This window comes from Leopardus geoffroyi, chromosome D3, assembly GCF_018350155.1.
Source record: "Leopardus geoffroyi isolate Oge1 chromosome D3, O.geoffroyi_Oge1_pat1.0, whole genome shotgun sequence".
Taxonomy (NCBI): Eukaryota; Metazoa; Chordata; class Mammalia; order Carnivora; family Felidae; genus Leopardus; species Leopardus geoffroyi.
In genome coordinates, this window is record NC_059339.1 from 92,115,613 (window position 1) to 92,137,382 (window position 21,770).

At 46.9% G+C, this 21,770-nt stretch overlaps 1 protein-coding gene across 9 annotated transcripts in view; it reads left to right on the plus strand.

Moving 5' to 3' along the window:
• Positions 1-4,818: 4,818 nt before the first annotated feature.
• ZNF236 (zinc finger protein 236) overlaps positions 4,819-21,770 on the plus strand; it is a 108,160-nt gene continuing 91,208 nt past the window's right edge. For 6 of the 9 annotated variants that reach the window (XR_006707516.1, XM_045457766.1, XM_045457767.1 and 3 more), the window contains exons 1-3: positions 4,819-4,928; positions 4,968-5,471; positions 20,164-20,306. Coding sequence is in view for 8 of the 9 variants with exons in the window: in XM_045457766.1 (XP_045313722.1) it covers positions 5,417-5,471; positions 20,164-20,306 (198 nt within the window). In the remaining variant the exon portion in view is untranslated. Of the gene's footprint in view, positions 4,929-4,967; positions 5,472-6,301; positions 7,636-20,163; positions 20,307-21,770 lie in introns of those variants that run through there. The other 3 variants (XM_045457770.1, XM_045457768.1, XM_045457769.1) reach the window with 3 other exon arrangements.

The following is a 21,770-nucleotide window of genomic DNA, read 5'->3' on the forward strand; positions in this document are numbered from 1 at the left end:
CCTACGTATAGTAATGATATTGTTGCTCTGCAAGAATATTCATGCTCTGCATGAATTCTTTTTTTTTTGAATTTTTTTTTTACATTTATTTATTTTTGATAGAGAGAGACAGAGCACAAGTGGAGGAATTCTTTTTTTTTTTTTAATTTTTTAATTTTTAATTTTTTTAATTTTTTATTTAAATTTAAATTTTTTAAATTTAAATAAAATAAAATAAATTAAATAAATTAAAATAAATAAATAATTAAAAAATAATTAAAAATAAATAAATAAATAAATTTAAATAAAATAAAATAAATAAAATAAAAATTAAATTTAAATTTTTTAATTTTTTAATTTTTTATTTTTGATAGAGAGAGACAGAGCACAAGTGGGGGAATTCTTTTTTTTTTTTTAATTTTTTTTTACATTTATTTATTTTTGATAGAGAGAGACAGAGCACAAGTGGGGGAGGGGCAGAGAGAGAAGGAGACACAGAATCGGAAGCAGGCTCCAGGCTCCGAGCTGTCAGCACAGAAACTGACACAGGGTCGAACTCACAAACCGTGAGATCATGACCTGAGCCGAAGTCGGACACTTAACTGACTGAGCCACCCAGGCACCCCAGAAATGCATGAATTCTTAAGAGAGTCATGCTGGCACAGTTAGGGATAAAGTGATCTGTAGGTTATTTCAAATAGCTTGGCAAAAACAAAATAACAGGAAACAAAAACCACACACCAGAAAAACGAAAGACAATAGAAAAATAAATAGATAAAGCAAGTATGGCAAAATATTAAGACTGTTGAATCTTAAGTGTTCAGTATATGGGAGTTCATTATACTATTTTCGAGCTGTTTTGCTTGTTTGATAATTTTGTCATTAAAAAGTTGGAAAAGCTTACCAAGTAGATTAGAAAAATAACCAAATTAGAAAAGATAAAACATAATTGAATTATCAAGCTCAATGGATAGGTTTAACTGACATAGAAGAAGATAAAATTGGTCAATTGCAAAAGAAATATTAAAAAATCATCCAAGGTGGAGGACAGAGAAAAAGAGAAAATACGAAGGGAAAGTTAAGAAAAATGGAGAATAAAATGAGAAGGCCTATCATAAGTCTGGCTGGAACTCCAAGAGAAAGAGAGAGAATGGAGCTAGGGCCATCTTTGTAGAAATAATCCGTGAGAATTCCTAGTGAACCCCTGAATGTATAAATGAATTCACACTTGGGCACACCTTAACGAACACGCAAGGCATCAATGGCTGAGAGAAGGTCATAAAAGTTTCCAGTGGTGGGGAGGGGGAGGGGAATGACGTGGAAAAGAAAGAAGACTGATAACTGACTCTCCATCAATTACAACAGAAGCTAAGTTAAAAGTGGAATATTTTCAGTGGATTGAAAGAATCGTTCAACCTAGAATTACTTAACCCGAAAGAGTATCTTCAAAGAATGAAGACAAAATAAAGACATTGTCAGGTAGACAAAAAATGTAAGAGTGCTTGTTGCTAAGCCGTGTTCACTAAGTGAAATTGTGAAGTGTGTCTATGATACCGACAGAGATAGGAGATGAAGTCTGGAGGTGTAAGGAGGAATGTAGAGGACAAAAAAAGTTGGAATATATGTAAGTAATTTACACAAATGAGACAAATAAAACAATAACATCTTCTGCATTTTAGAGTAGAATTGAAACACCAAAAAACAATAGTATATGAATTAGGAGAAGACTAAAGGTATTGATTAACATTCTACTTTCATAAGTATAATCTTGAAGTTTCTAAAGTTACCCTTAACAGAATAGAGAATATAATTTTCAAACTAGCAAAAGGGAAAAAGCAGAATGAGAAAAAAAAAAAATGTCAGTCCAGAAAAGGCAAGAAAGTAGAGGGAAGTAAACTTAGTTGACATGGAACAAATTGAAAGCAAAAAATAAATATTTTTCATCCAGTGTTAAAAAAAACAAAACAAAAAACTCAACACCAGAAGGCAAGTGCAAAAATAGTCATAGCAGTGTGTTCACAAAAACAACAGAAAAACAACTTGACATAACCCAAAAGTCTGTCAACAATGGATTGAATGAATAAACTGTGGCATAGTCTTACAATGAAGTGCTGTCCATCAGTGAAAATAAATGAACTCCAGCTGTATGTATCAGCACCGGTTAATCTCACAAACCCAATATGAACAAAGATACAAGCCACAGAAGAACTTGGAAAAACTTTGAAAGTTGAAAAGCTGGACCAACTGACCAATAGATTAATTTAAAGCCATCTAAAAAGACGGTGCAATCATCAAGGCAAGGGGATGGTTATCAGTGTCAGGGGAGCAGATACCTGTAGGAAGAGGGCAGCCTCAGGGAGGAGCACCTAGGAGTCTTCCAGACTGTTGGTCCTATTCTCCAGCTGTGCCTTGTGTGATGGTTCTGGGGAGCATAGGTTTTATGTCCCCCTTTTTGTGTCTCTAAAGGTATCAATTTAAAAATGAGATGGAATAAAAGAGCAGCCTTCCATGGAACCCTCTGAGACATCTAGGAATATGAGTCTAGGAAACTAACCTACATACAACCTACCAAGACTGACTCATGAAGAAATAGAAAATTTGAACAGACCAATGAGTAAGGAGATTAAATCTAATAAAAAAAAAAAAAGTCTCCCACCAGAGGTGGGGCGCCTGGATGGCTCAGTCAGTTGAGTGTCTGACTCTTGATTTTGGCTCTCAGGTCATGATCTCATGGTTATGGGATTGAACCCTGCGTCTGGCTCCATGCTGGGTGTGGAATTTGCTTGGGATTCTCTCTCTCTCCCTCTGCCTCTCTCCTGCTTGCTCTCTCAAAAAATCTCCCACCAAAGAAAAGCCCAGTAACAGATGGTTTCACCAGTGAATTCTACCAAACATTAAAGAATAACACCAATCTTTCTCAAACTCTTCCAAAAAACCGGAGAGGGAATACTCTCAAACTTATTTTATGAGGCCAGGGTACCCTGATACCAAAGCCAGGTAAGGATACTACAAGAAAGCAAAACGAAACAAAACAAAACTATAGGCCAATATCCCTGATGAATATAAATGCAAGCATTTTCAATGAAATACTAGCAAACTTAATTTGGCACATTAAAAGAGTTATATACCATGATAAAATGTAATTTATCCTTGGAAAGCAATGCAAATTAATGTGACACATCACTTTAATAGGATAAAAGATTCATGTTCATGTCAATAGACACAGAAAAAGAACTTGACAAAATTCAACATCCTTTCCTAATAAAAGCTCTCAACAAATTGGGTATGGAAAGAATGTACCTTAGCACAATAAAGGTCATATATGACAGACCCACAGCTACCCTCATACTCAAGGGTGAAATGTTCAAAGCTTTCCCTCTAAGATCAGGAATAGGACAAAGGTGTCCGCTCTCAGCAGTCGTACTCAACATTGTGCTGAAAGTCCTAGCCAGAGCAATTAGGCAAGAAAAAGAAATAAAAGACATCCAAATCACAAGAAGTCAAATCGCCTCGGTTTACAGATCTGTTGTGTATGCGTACGGATGGTAAGGAAAGAAACAATCGTAGGAAACTACATAGGGATACAGTGATAGGGATACAGCTGTTTTTTTATGGGTAAGTAAGAATCTTGTAACTAATCATGCCTATTTCTTGGGCTAAGACACCTGGAGTGCAACTCCTAGTCTCCTTTTATAAGTACATTGGACTTTATTAGTTTAGGCACTTACTCCCTTTGGTTTCCTACTTTCTTCCTTCATCCCAATTTCCTCATTTGTATTTTCCTGTGCTTCACATCTTCTTTGGAACAAAACAGGTATACATTTATACACATCGTCATCATCCAAGTTGACTTACAAATTCTTATGATCTGCTTCCGGTCTATCTTCCCAGCCTTATACCTATGCTAGCCCTGATACACACGTTAATACTGTCCTATTTTGTCTAACCTTAGGTGTATTTCTGCTTTGATGCAACTGTGTACATGGGACGAACCAGTGAGATTTGGTTTGCACCTTGGACTTGCTGACAGGCTACGTTCTCTTGATCAAATTACTTAACCCTTCCGAACCTCAGTATCATCTGTAAAATGGTATTTGCAGGATTGTGAAAAACACCAAAACGTTAAAAACAGCGGATCAAACGTCATTCAGTACCATTTGCCACTCCTCGGCTAGCTGATGTTGGTTAGATAACTTGTCTGAGCTTGTTTCTTTTCAAATAGGGTCCTCTGCTTACTTTTCTTTGGCTCCTTGTGCCATCACGTCACCTCACTCTTTGTTGTCCCCTTGGTGTCGGAATTCTGTGGAAGCTGGTATGAGCAACAACAGAAATAAAAGACCAACACCTTTGAAAGTGTACATTTTAATGCGTTACACCCGACGACAGGAACATCACTGACGTCTGGGGCGGTCTTCGCCGGTCCAGCCGCCTGGGTTCTAAGTTCGGCCGTGAAGCGTGTGCCGCGGGCGGGTGTCAGAGGCCTTCCCGCGAGACCCCGCAGGACGACGTGCCGGGTGTTCCCTGCCTTAAGTGACACGCGTAAACGTACACGGACACGTCCGGGGCACCTGGCACGTCAAGGACCCTGGTCTTTTTCCTTCTTGTGTGTTGCTTCCACCGGGAAAGCGCTTTCTCAACACCTGTTCCAGTTCAAAGGCCACCTTTCCGATTTTCCCGGCGGCTGTCCCAGCTGCGGGCTTCGGCCTGACACACTGCAATGCCCGCCCCCTCAGGCCAGACGTGGGGACGGCGGGTGACCGAGGGTGACCACAGCCCGCTCCCCTCAGACCAGGACCGAGGAGGACCACGGTCGCCCACCCCCCCTCAGGCCACTGGCACGGGGAGTGACCGCGGCCCTTCCGTTCCCCCCAGGCCGGCCATTGGGACCCAGGGTGACGGAGGACGTCCACATGCAGCTCCCCTCCGACCAGGGCCGAGGGTGACCGAGAGTGACCGCGGCCCGCCCTGCCAGGCCATAGGGGCCCAAGGTGACCGAGGGTGACCGCGGCCCTCCCGCTCCCCCCCAGGCCGGCCGCGGGAGGCGGCGGCCGCCAGGCGACCACGGCCCCGCAGGCCGCCCGGCCGCGCCAGGCCCGAACGGCGGAACGCGCATGCGCACGGCGCCTCTCCCCGCCCCCACCGCGCACCCGCGCCCAACGCTCCTAACGCGGCCCGCCGGGCCATGGAACCCGCCGAAGTCGGCTCGGTGCTAGCTCTCCCGTTCGCTCCCTCGGGCGCCTTCCCCCCGTGAGGCCCGCGGGCGCCCAGACAGGGCTCGGCGGCCGCCCGCCCTCCGGGCCGCTCCGCCCGCCTCCGTCGCTCGGCCGGGCGCGCGCCGCGTCCCCGCGGCCGGTCCCCGCGCGTGCGCGCTCCGCCGAGTGTATGTGTGTGAGTGTGTGTGCGGCCGAGGGGTGGTCCGCCGCCGCCGCCGCCGACGATGCCGCGGGGCCGCCCCCCGAAGCCCAAGGAGAGCAAGGCGCGCGGCGACACCGGTAAGCGGCCTCGTCCGGGCCGGCCGCGCTGTGCCGCTCCGCGCGAATATAGTCCCCGGATGCGGCGCGGAGGGCGCCGGGAGCGGCCCGGGCCGGGGGCGGCGGGGCCGGGGGCGGCGAGCGGGGCCGGGGCCCGCCGCCGCCGCGCCCGCCGCCGCGCCCGCCGCCGCTGCCGCCGCCGCCCGAGTGCGGGCCGCAGGGCGCGGGCGGAATGATACCGGCGCGGCGCGGCGGGCCCCTCCGCCGGGCTGGGCCTACTTTCCTGGGCCGGGCGGGCGGCGGCGGCGGGGGCCGGGGGCGAGGTGCGCGCCGCCGCCGCCGCCGCCGCCGCCCTCCTCCCTCCCCCTCCTCCTTCTCCTCCCCCGGCCGCCCTCCTCCCCCGCCGTCCTCCGCCCGCGGGGATCCGGCCTCCCCGGCCCGCCCGCCGCCCAGCCCGGCCCGGCGTTCCCGGGCGGCGGGCGGCCTTCCTGAGGGAGGCGCCCTCCCCGGGCGGGTCGCGGGGACGCCGGGCCCCGCCGCCATCTCCGAGGCCGCGCGTAGCGTGGGCGGGCGGCAGGGCCCGCCCTACCCGCGGGCCTGAGGGAGCGGCGCCCCGGCCGGCCTGGCCGCCCCGGAGCGTCGAGTGCTTGCTCGCTGCGCGGCCCCGGCGGGGAGGCCCTGGGGAGGCCCTCGGGCGCGCGGCCCCGGGGGGTGGGGTGGGGGTGGGGAGGGTCGGACCTGGGGGACGGCCGGGTAGACCGGCCCCGGGGCCTGGAAGGCCGGGGGACCGGGAGGGCACCAGCGGGGCCCGGGGGACTGGGGGAACCGGGGGTGGGGTGGGGACCAGAGCCGGGGCGGTCGTAGAGGGGGCTGCGTGGGCGCTGGATCCGGCCGTGCGGACTTGGAACGCGCTCCCGGGGCTCGTACCTGTCGCTGGCTGGTCCCCGAGCCCGGTGGCCCAGGCTTACCCTTCCCCGGAGGAGGAGTAAACTGGGACTCACTCAAGGGCTGGTGCCAGGCGGCGCACACACGCACTAGTTTTCAGAACGGAGAAAGGTCAGTTCTGGAAACTGCAGATCGATAGTGGTTAACTGTGCCCTTCGTCGCATTTAGGGAGAGAGGTCGAGACCAGCCAGCGGTGTAAACTTCCTGACGGGACGTACCGACCAGGCGCTCTTACTGGTCTCATAACCGATCGAGTTAACAGACGGGCAAATGAAGGAGACGTTAGGACAGGAGCGCGTGTGAATTTTGAGCACGAACCCGCACGCCTCGCACAGCTCTTAGGGAGCTTAGTGGGACGCTGGCGGGGGAACCGCGCAGGTTTGCAGATTTGTAGTTGGGCAGTAACTGCTCAGAATCTTGATGAGTGGCTCTTGGCTTCTGGAAGGAGTTCTGAAAGACCTCACTGCCTTGGCTTTGGCCTCATTTCGTCTAGTGTTTGTACTTTTGTTAATGTGCCCTCTGCCAAAAATAGTAGAAGGTGCAGTGCCTCTCAGGTGCTCTAACGAAGGCTTAGGACGGAGAATGTAAAATTTGCCTTGACGGAGGGCTGGGAACCTGATCCCCCCAATCTTCCCCATCTTCCTGAATGGCATCACCGTTCACTTGGGTTTTCAAGCCCCGGACTTAAGAATAATACTCCTTCTCTTATTCCTGAAGACGGTTCATAATGAAGTCTTGTGGCTTCTTCCCCAAAAATGTGTTTGCAGTGAGCCCCACCTCTTCTCTCGCCAGTGTCCTTGGCTCCCCAGCCCCCTTGTCTCCAGGTGGACTTGAGTCCCAGGTAGTCTGGCCCCAGCCTAGGTCCATCACCTGTCCGTGGAGGGGCTCTTTAAAGGGACATCATAGGGCCACACCCTGATTAAAACTCCTCAAAGGATTTCTCTTAAAGTCACATCTACATTCCTGCAGGATCCTAATTGATCTGGCCTTTGTCTAGGGCTCATTTCCTTCTTTCCTTGCTGTAGCATTCAATTCTTCGTGTTCCTCGCAGATATTCTGAGAATCCGCCTCCTCTGACTCCTCCCTTAGGTCTCAGGGCGTCAGCTTCCTAAAAAAGGCCTTCCTCAAACCTGCCTGCAAATAACTTCACTTTACACCAGTCTTTTTCTACCACAGTGGTTCTCAAAGTGTGGTTCGTGGACCCCTGGAGTTCCCGGCGGCGCTTTCAGGGGTCTGCAAGGTAAATCTTTTCATAGCGGTACTATTTGGTTTCTCCACTTGGTTAACATTTGCCCTAGTGGTACAAAAACGATTAGGAGTAAAATTGCTGACGCCTTTGCATGAATCAAGACAGTGGTGTATTTCACTCAAAACAGCAAACTCAATCTATCAAAGTAAAATAATTTGCAGGAAAATGAAACGCAACATATTGATTGCAACAGAGAGAATGCAGAAGCAGATAGGAGGATCCGCTTGTTTTGTCAGACATTAAAAAGATTTCTAAAAGTGAAAACTCTTCACTGTTTTTTTTGAGAATATACTTTTCATAAAAATATGTATTTGCATTAACATACGCTAGATGTTTGCTTTTAATTGAAGAGCTATTTTAAACAGTGCTCGGTTTGAGGAGGGCGAATAATGATGTAATCTATATAAGCTTAAGGTCTTCGGAGTCCTCAGTAATATTTAAGAACGTGAAAAGATCCCCAGATCAGAATGTTTGAGGACTGTTGCTCTGTCACTCTGTTAATGATACCTCTCATTGCCTGAAATTACCTTGTTTTCTGTGTTACCGTTAGGGATTTTATTCCTAAGAAAATGTGGAAGATCGGTGGGGATTTTTACAGGCGGGGAAATGCAGCTCAGAGAGGTGAAGGGATTTGGAAGGTTTCCCCGCCTAGTCAGCACAGTTGAGATTTGAACCTACGTTTGACCAGACGGTGCGTTGTATTGTTCCACCTTGAGAAATATAAAGCCCTACACATGGGTTAGTTTATTTAAAACGTTTTAAAGCACTGCCTGTCGCCGTGCTAGGGGCTGGGTTGCAAAGTTCACCAGCAGAGAGGTCATCTCTGCCTTGGCTCCTCAGGACCCTGTGTCCTGCGACGGTGGGGACTCTGCTTCGGGCGGCAGGTAACAGGCGCTGGAAGTGCGGGGTTCCCGGAGAGGATGCTGTCAGTGTGGAAACCTCAAGAGGAGGTGGGGGTAGGCCCGCTGACCAACCTTTCTGGAAGTCATTGGCGCAGGACGAGTGCAGTGGTCCACCCTTCTCCGCACTTTCCGTTTCCCTGTTCGGGCCCCGCGGGCCGAAGCACGTGATCCTCTTTGCGGCTTGTCCTCAGGAGGTCACGGTGGCCCCACGCTGTGTCCCAATGCCTCACAGGCCTAAGGTCACTCACCTCCCTTCATCTGGTCACGCGGGGACTGTATCATCTTGTCGTCACCAGAAGGGCAGGTGCAGCACAGTAAGAGAGAGGGCGACCCCATGCACACGGCTTCTGTAGAATGTCGTCACGGGTGTCTACTCGGTTATTAGCTCTTGGTGATCTCGTACTGTGCGCAGCGTATGCTCCACTTTGTGGTAGGTGTGTAAGCGTAGGAAAAGACCCGATGTACAGGGTTCCACGCCCTCTGTGGTTTCTGGCATCCGCCGGGGATCTTGCAGGACGCCAGCTGCCGGGGAGGGGGACCCCGTGGTGAGTAAGCCCGGGCTCCCAGCTGAGGGGCGTGTTTGTCGAGCCCTTGCTTGGCGCCTGGCACTCTCCTGGGCGAGTAAAGCTGGGTGAGATAGGAGTGCTTCCTCCTCACACTTTAGTTTTGCTAAGCAGTTGTGACCTTGATGGAAGCCACATCTTGGGACCTTGTCTGGCCTCCGTTCGTTTTTTCCAGTGCGCTGGTACACGCTGCTTCTCCCGGGCTGTACCTGTGGTCGGCCTCCTGCTCGCTTTCTGTTTTCTGTCGGAGGAGTATTTGTGACGCTTCATTTCCAGAGCTGAGAGCTGAGACGGAGCTTGAGCCAAATGGATCCACAAGTCCTCTGTTGCTCAGATGATCACTTCAGGCCACTTCAGATTTTATTGCGTGTGTTCAGGAAGCTGCTGTCCCCTCCAAGGGCACTGGGCTAGTGGGAAGGGCTCAGCAGTAGGATTTTGTGTGCGAGACGGCAGGAGGTCCCGTGCCCTCAGACTTAGAGGTGAATCCTCTGCTTCAGCGGGCGGAACTAGGCACTCCTGGCGGTAACAGTTAAGGGGAGACAGATTCTGCTTCGAATAAGAACTTTCTGACAATGTCAGGTGTCCAAGGATGAAAATATAGATTTTCTTAATTTATTTTGAGACAGAGACAGAACATGAGCAGGGGAGGGGCAGAGAGAGAGGAAGACACAGAATCCGAAGCAGGCTCCGGGCTCTGAGCTGTCAGCACAGAGCCCGACGTGGGGCTCGAACTCACGGACTGTGAGATCATGACCTGAGCTGAAGTCGGATGCCCAACCACCTGAGCCACCCAGGCGCCCCGAAAAGATTTTTTCATAAAAGAGTACCCTTCACTCTCTGTAGTTGAACTTTTTAGGTAGGCAGAAACTTGGAGTTTTTAGTATTTTGAGGAAAGTGTATTAGGCAACACAAAATTTAAAGATTTTACTATCCTGGAAACAAGTAGTGAGTTACCATGAGTTCAAAATCTTGGTCTTTTCACAATAAAGGAAAAATATTTCATTATAAGGATGTATTTAAAAAAAAATCTTGGTCTCTGACACAAATACAGCCTGGGAAAACTGTACTACACCATAATTCTTCATTAGATAAAATCAATTCAGTGCTTTTTAAAATGATCGTTATCATATATCAGGGTCTTTATATTTTCTCTGTATACAAAGACTGTGTCTCTTTGCCCAACTGTTTTTCAAACTACTTTTAGTGTTAGAACTTTCTTACGTGAAATAATACAGCAAGGTCTCGAGGGGTGGTTTTCACCCTTGGCAAAACGTTGATGAAATTACCTGAGGAGATTTAAAAAATCCCGATGACCGGGCCTTGAGTCCAGTTACTTCCAAACCGGTGAGGTGGAACCCGGGTGATTCTGCTGTGTGGTCAAGGCTGAAAACCATTGATGTGTGGCAGGGCTGTGCAGGTTGAAAGGCATGAGACTGAGGGTTTCCGAGATGGCCCTCTAGGGTGCCGTCCCCCCAAATTCCTCTCAGCAGAGCGGAAAACTGTTGCTTTAGTGGATTAGAATAATTTACTTAACATAATAAGCAGCACCAACGGGGGTCTGAATTCTGAATACGGGAGTCAGCCACAGAGGCTAGCAGAGCAGGGGAAGGTGACAGGTGCCAGTGCTTCTGGGGGTTTCAGAGAAGTGTGGGGGTCCTGTTCTGTCCACGGGGGCAGGCTCCTGCTCTGCTCCGCCCACTTATCGCCGTGGCTTGTGATTTTTCAAGAGAAGCCAGACCTGTATGTTTTTGAAAGCCTTATTATCGTATTTTGGTAATGATGTTAGGCAAACAGAACATCTGTACAGGAAGTGTGCGGATTTTAAAGTGAAGAACTTCACGTACGCGTATGCAGAACATCGGTGGTATCTTAAAAGTTCCTTTTGTTCCTCCCAGTTACTACCACCTCCCTCTCCGCCCCACTGTCCTCTTCTGATACCTCAGGTTAGTTCGACTTGCTTTCAAACTAAGTTGCATTCACAGTATGTACCCTTTTGTTTCTGGCTTCATTCATTCAGTGTTTGCTTTTATGAGATCATCCCTGTTCTCGTTTATGGGTTTTATTTTTTAATGCTTGTATGTATTTATTTTGGGAGAAAGAGCAAGTGGGGGAGGGGCAGAGAGGGAGAGAGAGAATCCCCAGCGGGCTCTGCGCTGTCAGCACAGAGCCCTGCTGGGGGCTGGAGCTCATGAAACCCGAGATCAGGACCTGAGGCAAAATCAAGAGTCTTGATGTTCAACTCACTGAGCCACCCAGGCGCCCCTCCCTGCTATTGTTTGGCAGAGATAGGTTCATTCACATGGTTGTATATTATTCCATTGCGTAACACACTGTCAGTTTGTCCTTTCTGCTCTGGGTGCTTGGATGGTTTCCACTTTGGGGCTATTACAGGTCAGTGCTGCTGTGAACTTGTATGCGCTTCTGGGTCCCAGCAGACACTGCCGAACAGTTGTCTAGTGACTGTGCTAGTTTAATCTCCTACCAGCAGTGTCCGAGAGTCCCGTCTGCGCTGTCCTTTTCATATCTTAGCTATTCCGGTCTGTGTAGTGTTAATCTTGACTTCTAACTTGCGCTTCGGTGCTAATGAGGACTTTATGTTCATTAGCCGTTTGTTTTCTCTTGTGAGGCTCCTGTTTAAGTCTTTTCCCACTTTCCTACTGGGTTGGATATCTTATTTATGTATTTTTAGTTAATAGACTTTGCTTTTTATAGCAGTTTCAGGCTTATGTTAAATTGAGCAGAGAGTACCTAGTTCCTCTATACTTCTTATCATCCCCCTCCCCAATCCCCCCCCCCCCCCCAGGATTTCCCCTCTTATTCTCATCTTGTAATAGTGTTATATTTGTAACAATGGATCAGTTTTGTAGTAAAGTCCCTAGTTTACATTAGGGTTCACTGTCTCCATGGTTCTGCCTGCTCTCAAGTGGGAATCATACCATACAGAGCTTCGGACTGCCCTCTTTCACTAAGCGATATGCAATTAAGATTCCCTCACATCTCTTCATGGCTTGACAGCTCATTTCTTTTCATTGTTGAATAATATCCCATTGTCTGGATGTGCCACAGTCCGTTTATTTACATTTTGAAGGATATCTTGGTTGCTTCCGGTTTTGGGCAGTTGCGACTTGCTATAAACGTTTGTGCGCCGGGTTTTTTTGTGCGGACATAAGTTTCCAGCTCGTGTGGGTAAACACTGTGCTGGATGGTGTGGGGAGACTGTGTTTCGCTCTGCAAGAGATCACCGCCCTCTTCCAAAGTGGCTGTGCCATTGTGCATTCTCACCAGCAGAGAATGGGAGTTTCTGTTGCTTCACATCCTCGTTAGCATCTGGTATTGATTTGTTTAGACTTTAGTCCTTCTCCTAGGTGTACGGTGGTGTGTCATTGTTTGAATTCGCAGTTCCCTTCTGAGATACAGTGTAAACCATCTTTTTGTATGCTTGCTTGACATCTGTCTATTTTTGGTGAAGAGTTCTGTGTCTTTTCATTATTGATTTATAGGAGTTCTTTGTATATACCGTGGAGGAGTTCTTTTACTTTGCCCTTCACTCTTCTAAGGATATCTTCTCATGAAAGAAATTCCCAATCTTAATATTGTCTAACATCAGTTCTTTCACGTTTAGTACTTTTGGGACCTGTGTAGGAAATTTTTGACAGTCGTAAGATCATGGAGACCTTTCCTTAGGTGTTCCATCTAGATGCTTCATTGTTCTACTTCTCACTTGTAGATTGACAATTCTTCGTCTACTATTTAAGGGCATTTGCATTGTTTTTAGCTGCCGGCTGCCATAGTAATGCTTCTGTAAGCATTTTTAAACATGTGGTTTGATTTTTTTTAAGAGAGGGAGAGCACGTGTGGGAGAGGGGCAAAGGGAGAGAGAGAATTTTAAGCAGACTCCACACCCAGAGTGGAGCCCAGTGCGGGGCTCGATCTCAGGACCATGAGATAGTGACCTGAGCTGAAATCAGTTAGATGCTCAACCGACTGAGCCACCCACGTGCCCCTAAACATGTTTTTGGTCCACGTATGTGCAGGTTTCTGTGGGGCTATACCTGGGAGCTGAATTGCTGGGTTCAGGGTTTATGTGCGTTCAGCTTTGGTCAATGCTGCCAGATGGTTTTTGAAGGATTGTAGTGATTTTAACTCTTTTCACGGTACATGCGATTTCCAGTTTGCTTCGTATTTCATCAATCCTTGTTTTCGTCTGTCTTTTTAATTCTGGCCTTACTAGTAGATGTGCATTTTGCTTTTCTGGAGAAGTATTTTTTGTTTCCTATTTATTATAACTTGGATTTCCACAACCACCCCGTAAATTCCCTGTAAGGAAACCAGCCTCATCTTTGGAGGAAGAATTGAGCCAAGCGACGGATTATCTGGTTTGCGGAGACCTTACTGACCACTTGGCAGGACGGACACTCAGAAGTCTCATGACTGCTAGGCCTGTTTTCATCACCATCTCTCTAATCTGTGACCAACGACCCAAACTTTAAGCTATAGATACCCGTTTTGAAAGATAGGTACGTTAAAAATAGCATGTCCTACACATACATACGTCATTGGAAATCGGGACAGGCTCTCGGATGGGGCCACGCACAGTTTTCTGTGGCAGTCTTCATTCAGCTCTACCTGATTGTTGTCGCAGTGCTGACATGAACTGTACATTCGCAGAGATGAGAAACAGCGTTGGCAGCGAATACATCAATAAGAAGTGATTCTGTCACATATGGAAAATTAGTTTTGTGCATCGTCTAAGGAGGTTATTCTCAGCAGTACACTCTCAGATCAGTCTCAAAAAGGCCCTGTTACTTTTAGACCTTGGGCCTAGATGTGTTTTAGCTAGCTGGTGGGGCTTTAGATCCTGGAGGCTTTATTTTGTTGTAATTTTAACGCACTGTAGTTTCGTTAAATTTGGATAACGTGTGGTGTCTAAATATACAGCCATCTGAGTTTAAAGTCTTTCTTTAGAAATCAAAATTTACAGGTAATAAAAGCAAATATTTGAAAGAGGATTTGATACTCCTTTTAAAAGCAGAGAAAATGTAATCTGAGTCATGAAAGGGGACCTTCACACAGGTACCTACTGACGGGCATTGAAAGTGCTCCTGGGTAAAGGTGAACTTTACCGTGGGAATATGAGCGGCCTGACCCTGCTGGGGATCATGTAATGAGTTTCTGACCAAGTATTTATCTTTAACTCTGTGCCACAGATATGTTTCATATCATGTATCATGAAACCAGTGCCAGTGTTTCTGACTCTGATTCTCATTGAAACTCCTCTTGGTTGTTTTTTTTTTTTTTTTTTTTTTTTTTAATGTTTGTTTATTTTTGAGAGAGAGAGAGAGACAGAGCATGAGTGGGGGAGGAGCAGAGAGAGAGGGAGACACAGAATCTGAAGCAGACTCCAGGCTCCAAGCTGTCAGCACAGAGCCTGACATGGGGCTCGAACCCACCAGCCATGAGATCATGACCTAAGCTGAAGTCGGACACCCAACCGACTGAGCCACCCAGGCACCCCAAAACTCCTCATGGTTTTGACCAGTGCTTTGGCGTGACAGTCCGTTGAATCTATTTTATACGGAAAGAACACAAGCAGTCTTGGGCTGATAACTGACATAAAGTACTGTCGATAGAATCCCAGTTCATCTGCTGTTTTTACAGTAGGCATAATGTTGAAATTGGGGTCTTGTCTCAGAAATCAGGACCTTAAGAGGCAGGGAAGACTGATTCTAGGACTTGAAAATCACTCCCACTTCTGCCCTGGCTTATTGTGTGCTTTTGACCAAGTAGCTAAATTTCTCTGGGGCCTTTGTTTCCTTAGTTATGCAGCAAAGGTATGGACTGTATAACTCACCTTTCCCCCAGAGTAAATTTTCTCTCTTCCTTTTTAATTCTTTTTGAACAGGTAATACATTCTAATGGTTTGGAATTTAAAAAAATGGAAGTCCCTTTCCCAGCCCTCGTCCCACTCACGTAGTTGCCATTTTTACAGGTCACCGATGCTGTTATTTTTTTCTGTAGTTTCTCAAGGATATCGTGTGCTCATACAAGCAAACGCACGGTAAATCTCTGCCCCATCGTCCCTTTATTAAAGCAGTAATAGTACCGCCAACGTACTGCTTTTTTCATCGACTACATTTTGAGGATTCCCTTCATTTCCAAATGAATATTTACTTAATAGTAGATACATTTGAATAGATGATAGAGGTCAGATTCAAACAGTGCCAGAATCTTCCCTGACAGTACTCGCCTCTCTCGGTGCGGGCACTCCTGAGTTGACAGATGCTTGTTCCTTCTGAGAGGAAAGCGGGTGCTTGTGGCTGGAGCTGTTGACCGGAGCACTGGGTTTTCTGGAAGATTCTAGGGAGAAGATAATGGCTCCTGGAACAACCACGTGGCTAGAGAACACGTGCGCAAAGTCAGAATGGTTGGTGGGTACGCAACAAGCTGGAGAAGTACTGAGCGTAACTTAGGTCATTTTGAGGCGTGAGTCAGGCTGAAAGTGGAGATTGGATATGTTGGTCTTGGGAGCTTCAGACAACTGGGGAGAGACCGAAAGAGTCATAACTTTCATCTTATCTCCGACTACTTAGCAGATACTCGCTGGGCGCTCAGGACGTGCCAGGCTTCGAGCGAGGCTTCGGAGACACCGTGATGACCTAGAAAGGCTCACGGGCCCAGACCCCCCCATGCTTGCCCCTGAACCGCTCCTGCCCGAATGCTGGCCCGTGTGGGGGGAGCAGCAGGAATCCGAGAACAGGAGCAAATAGGAAGCAGTAAGAGAAAGGAGAGAATGGTAGGGAAGTGGCCCCGCATGAAGCAGGGTGGTGGCCGTCAGACTCCCCGGGGCCCGCGGGGCGGCCTCAGAAGGCAGCTGGGGTCAGGGGGCAGAGGTCACGTGGGTAGAGAGCTGGGTTCCTGGGGACAGGGCGGGGTGTTGGAAGATGGGCCTATCGCAGAAGATAGGTCAGTGATATTTTGGAAGGTTTTTATTCAAAAACATGAAGAGAGAATACAAAGTTTAGGGGTTAGTTCAGCCTAGAAACTGAAACTGGTGTATCTCACTTTAATATTGATTATGTAATTATAATTATATAATTAGTATGCACACTATGTAATATATAATTATAATTATATTGATTAATAATAATTATCGATACTGATATCCGATATTTAATACTGAGAATGCCTCAGCAGGATTTATGGATAGCCGAGGTCATCAATGCACGGTGCTTGAGAATTTCAGTCAGGAGATGCAGATTTGAGGTAGGTCAGTGGAATGCTATAAATGTAATAGATTTTGTGGAACTCTCATGTCACAGACAGGCATTTTGTAGAAGACATCAATTTAGAGGGGCACCGGACTGGCTCAGGCAGAGGAGCACGGAGCTCTTGATCTCTGGGTTGTGAGTTCGAGGCCCACATTGGGTGTAGGGATTACTTAAAAATAAGATCTTTGAAAAAAAAAAAAAAGAGAGGGGGGGCCTGGGTGGCTGAGTTGGTTAAGCGTCCAACTTCAGCTCGGGTCATGATCTTGTGGCTTGTGGGTTTGAGCCCCACGTTGGGCTCTGTGCTGACAGCTGACAGCCCGGAGCCTGCTTCGGATTCTGTGCCTTCCTCTCTGCCCCTCTGTGTGTGTGTGTCTCAAAAATAAATAAACATTAAAAAATGTTAAAAAAAAAAAAAAAAAGAGATCAACTTAGCTGTTTAGATTGGAGATAAGGAACAGACCTTTGCCATTAAGATTTAGCTGACTGGGCTGAGCTGCCATGCCCGGTCTGGGAAGAGGACCAATTCGTAAGAGAGCTCGTCCCGTGCCAGGTCCTTACAGAGCAGGCCTGCATAAAGCTGTGGAACAGTGTGGTTGTGGAGGGCCGTGGAGGGCCGTGGAGCGGAAGGACAGCATTAGAGGTGGCTGTGCCCCTCAGTCATTGGCAGGCTTGTCCTCGTAGTGCCAGGAGGCGTTATCTGTCTCATTTCATCTGAGCGACTCTGAGGCTTTATTGTTTTGGGGCTGGTCAGTTATTATATACTCTTGAGAATCTCTGTGTGGAGTTAAATGATTCTGAAACTAGCGTTCACATTTTTTTCGAGGAAAAGCTGCTCAAACAATTTTTTTTAAGTTTATTTATTTTTCGGAGGGGGGGGGGGAGAGGATCTCAAGCAGGCTCCACCTCCGCGTAGAGCCCGACACAGGGCTCGATCTCACAGACCCTGAGATCTTCACCTGAGCTGAGTTCAAGAGTCTGACTCTTAACTGACTGAGCCACCCAGATGCCCCTGCTCAATTTCTGATCTTTGTACAGTCAGTGTTTGTTTAAATTTGGTGGTGAATTTGTGTCCTTGGAGTCAGGAAGGGCGGACAGTTGAAGAGAATGTGTTGGTGCCTGTGTGTGTTAGGTGACTGGGTACACTGATCTCGGAGTGATCATCCCCTGCCTCTGGGGGCAGGGACGGGCAGAAAGGCGTACTTGAAAAATCCTGGCCTGGGTGAACTCTTAGATTTGGGCCCTGCTGGATGCAGGTGGCTCTGTGCTTACTCTGCGTGTGTGAAGTCGGGTACAGAGGACACCGACCTGATTTGGACAGCATCAGGAACGTGTGCTGCCCGAGTGTCACGTGATGTTCCTCAGGCCGCTTCTTAACAATGCAGCTGTCCCCAGGAGGGCGGACCATTCGTGTGATCACACCTTACTTAGATCCGTGGCCCCTTAAACAATCTGGTGGCCTCTGTGGCTGCGGACATGCTACCTCTCCCCCAGCACAATGGGAAGTGCGTGGACGTGTGGGTTTCACAGGGTTTGTGGACCTCCTAAGCTCGTCCTAAGGATACATTTGTTTCATAGGCTTCTTTCTGAACAACACGTACTCTGTGGACCGGAAATTGGACATTTGAATGAACTTGAAGAGGTGATAGGCGAAAGAGTTCTTTGTAAGGCCCGGGACGCTGTCCGGAAAGAACAGTGTGCATGATAGAGCCCACCTCGCCCTGGGAGGAAGACTTCGTACTTTCTCAGTGCAGAGAAATGACGCGTGCAAAGCCTGTGCCCCCAAAGCAGAGCGAAAGTCGAGAGAAGCTGTGGATTTTAAAATTATGCTCGCTGTGGAAACTAAGACATGTTTTTCCCTTGTAGTTACGCTTTGATTTGAATTATCGTTTTAAGTTGGTGTTTGAACCAAATTAATAGTGTATTATCGCTGGTGGAAGGGACGTACTGAAAACATGGTTTTAGTATGTTTTGAGCTTCGTTAAGGAGGGAGGTCTTGCTTCTTAAGATAAAAATCTTCCCTGGAAAAGTCTTAATTCATAAGCAAAACAATGTGATTTTCAGGTTTGAGTGTATAGTCTCTTATCTCTTGGGTTTTATCTGTAAGTTGCAGGTAATTACATAATTACATCCTTTCTCATTTTGGGCTGTCATTAAGCAGTTTCAGCATAGACGCTATGAACATCGTTTCATTCTACATCCTGAAGTAGCCTTTTAGTTTTGTGTTTATTGAGGAGCTCTGTCACCTCTGTATTCAGCCATTCGGTGGAAGCAGTTGCTACTGAGTTCTTAAAACACAATTTTCAACAGATATTTTACTTGAACATTCTCAACCTCCCAAACTGTTTCTTTTCGTAGTACAAACTTTTCCAAAGGGAATAATATATCAATTGATGTCCCAGCAACCATTTTTGCGGGGACCTGGGGAGTCCTAAAACATTTGTTACTAATTTACTGTAGAAATTTTGAATGCACGTCTGTGAACAGAATGTGGATATAGTTGAAGATAAATAGAATAAAAGCTATGTGCATCTTTTCTGTAGTAGACCCGTTTGTTTCTGGATGAAGTTGTGGTCTATGGAACTATGCCAGTGTTTCTAGAAACGAATCGGCTTTACCCGGGGTCCACCGGAGGAATTCTTGAAGGTGCCACCCACTCTCTGTGCCCGGCCACCCCACCTCCTCCGTGGCCTGGCCTCTGCCCTGCCCCCCATCCGTGGCCACACTTCTCCTTCAGGGCACTTGCACCTTAGGAGAAGGACTTTTGGCCAAACTTGGAACTGTGGCTTCTTTTCTCAAGGGAGGCATTTAAAGGTCTTTTGAAAATGTGGAATGCCCATGTTTACCACGTGGACGTTTGAGAAATAGAACACTTTCTGGAGCTTACTTTAACACTAGAGTCTTAAAATCAACCCTACTTTACTTCCAGATTTCTAAATTTTAACATTTTTGAGTCAGATTTGATACAAAGAGTCGTACGTGCTGTTATTTCTAGCTCTTGTATCATTAACATGTATTATGCATTTGTGTCTAAAATATAGTAAGACTTGGCGTTTATTTAAAGAGTTGTAGCAGTTTTGGACATCTTTATTTCCTGAAATTCTTGACGAATTTTTGTGATTATTGCATATTTTTATTAGAAAATACTCTTATGTTTGTAGCTGTTGACCTGAGTGGTGTCGAGAAGCGTATCGTGAGGCCCAGGGCTCATCCGGAGGGAGCACTGCCGGCCTCTGTCCGTCTGACCGGTAACCATCGGGGGACGAGTTTTCTCCTCTTTGACTTATCTTGCGCTGCGGCAGTTTTCAGAGGTGGATTGAGTGCTCCAGTTAGCTTTTCTGTCTCCACCTGAGTTTTGTTTGCTGCGTGATGGAAGAGGAACAGTGGGGGTTATTGGTGAATCCTGAAAGTGGCTTAGAGGTGAAATGCCTCTCTCTGATTTCAGGTGACTTTGAAACCATGTTAAGCCCAAAGGCAAGGCTAAGAGACTTGGCTTTCGTGTGTCTTTGTGTGGATATCAAGCTCAGGAGTTTAGCTTCAGGTTTCTAAAAACCCTACCACGGGGACTTAGAATTCTTTCGTGCTGTGCCTCAGGCGTCCCAGCGTTTCTCATATCTAACTTAAGAACGTGTCCCCTTAAAACATTTAAGATACCATTAATTTCTTCTAAATTCTCTCGTAAATCTCTGGCGTCATTTGGTTTCTAAATAATAACCAAATAACTTAGTTTTATTTATGTGATGAGAATAACAACTGGTATTTATTGTCTATACTTATGCAATTTTATAGATGGAGTTTTAACATTGAATGCGGAGAACACTAATTATGCCTATCAAGTTGCAAACTTCCATAAGTGTGAAATCTGTCTGCTATCTTTTCCAAAAGAGTCCCAGTTTCAACGCCACATGAGGGATCACGAGCGAAATGACAAGGTATGTATTCTCAAGAGGGGTGTCAGAAATGTGAGCGTTGAAACTGGAGGTATTGTGAAAATCACCACGTCAAATAAAACTTTTCCTTGTAAGTTAGGTTCCTCGGTCGTGGAGCGTTTTATCTTACGTCAATAAATCTTTGACGTTTTGTGTTAAGTTGTAGTCGTTTCCTAGCCATTATATTGGTTAATGAGACGAAGGGGGGGTTCGCCTAGGGAATCTAGGTGTTGAAGTTCTCTGTCAGCGGACAAAAGAAATAATCTCGAAACGGGACTTTCAGTAGTTCGGTTTCTGTATGCCTGAACACAACATTGGTGTATCTTGATGGGTTTTTCTCCAGCAGGGAGCGTTATCCTTAAGGTGTCTTGCATTTTATAAGAGATTCCAGATACTTTAGATCGAATTTCAGCAGGGACTAACACTGTCTTAAATAGAGATTTGAATCCTTCTTTTCAGGGCCCCTTGTGGGCTAGGTTAAGAGTATTAGTGTCTTAATGGAATGATCTGCCCGATAGATAGGAAGTGGCAGTTAGGACCACCATTAAAAAGTGGTTGTTGACTTTCCTCTGGATGAGGAGAACGTAAGCCGGTGAGCCATTCGAGTTCAGATGACCAGGGAAGTCTCCTCTGGAGAACAAGAGGTGACTCCCTCTGGCTTTGTCTGCAGTGCGAATATTAGAGATAACATATGACCGAGTATAATAACGTTCGTGCTGGTCCCGACTGGGACTACCCTCCCAAGCGGAAAATCTGAAAATACTGACTCTTCAGGGTCTTGATACTTCAGAAATGCCAGCGATTACTTGATCTTTCTACAAGTAAGTGGCAGAATACTTTTCATTTGGGGGAAATTTTAGACTGTGAGAAGCAACTCTCTGAAAACCTAAAAACGTTGATTACTTGTTTTACTTGATGTGATATTGTTCAGAGCAGTAGAGTTGATCAGAAAAGAACAGAAAAATCCAACCCAGTGAGTTGAAATTTCTCCCCTTTCTTTTCTTTTTTTTTTAATGTTTGTTTATTTATTTATTTGAGAGAGAGAGAGAGAGAGAGAGAGAACACGAGAACGCCCAAGTGGGGGAGGGGCAGAGAGGGAGGGAGACACAGAATCCGAAGCAGGCTCCAGGCTCTGAGCTGTCAGCACAGAGCCCTACTCGGGGCTCGAACCCACAAACTGCGAGATCATGACCTGAGCTGAAGTCAGACGCTTAACCAGCTGAGCCACCCAGGCGCCCATACATATATTTTTTTAAATGTTTATTTATTTTTGACAGAGAGCAAGAGAGCAGGAAGGAGCACAAGTGAGGGAGGGGCAGAGACAGAGAGACAGAACCTGAAACAGGCTCCGGGCTCTGAGCTGTCAGCACAGAGCCCAGCGTGGGGCTTGAACCCACGAATTGCGCTAAGTCGGATGCTCGACCGACTGAGCCACCTAGGTGCCCCACGTTTATTTTCGTAGAGACT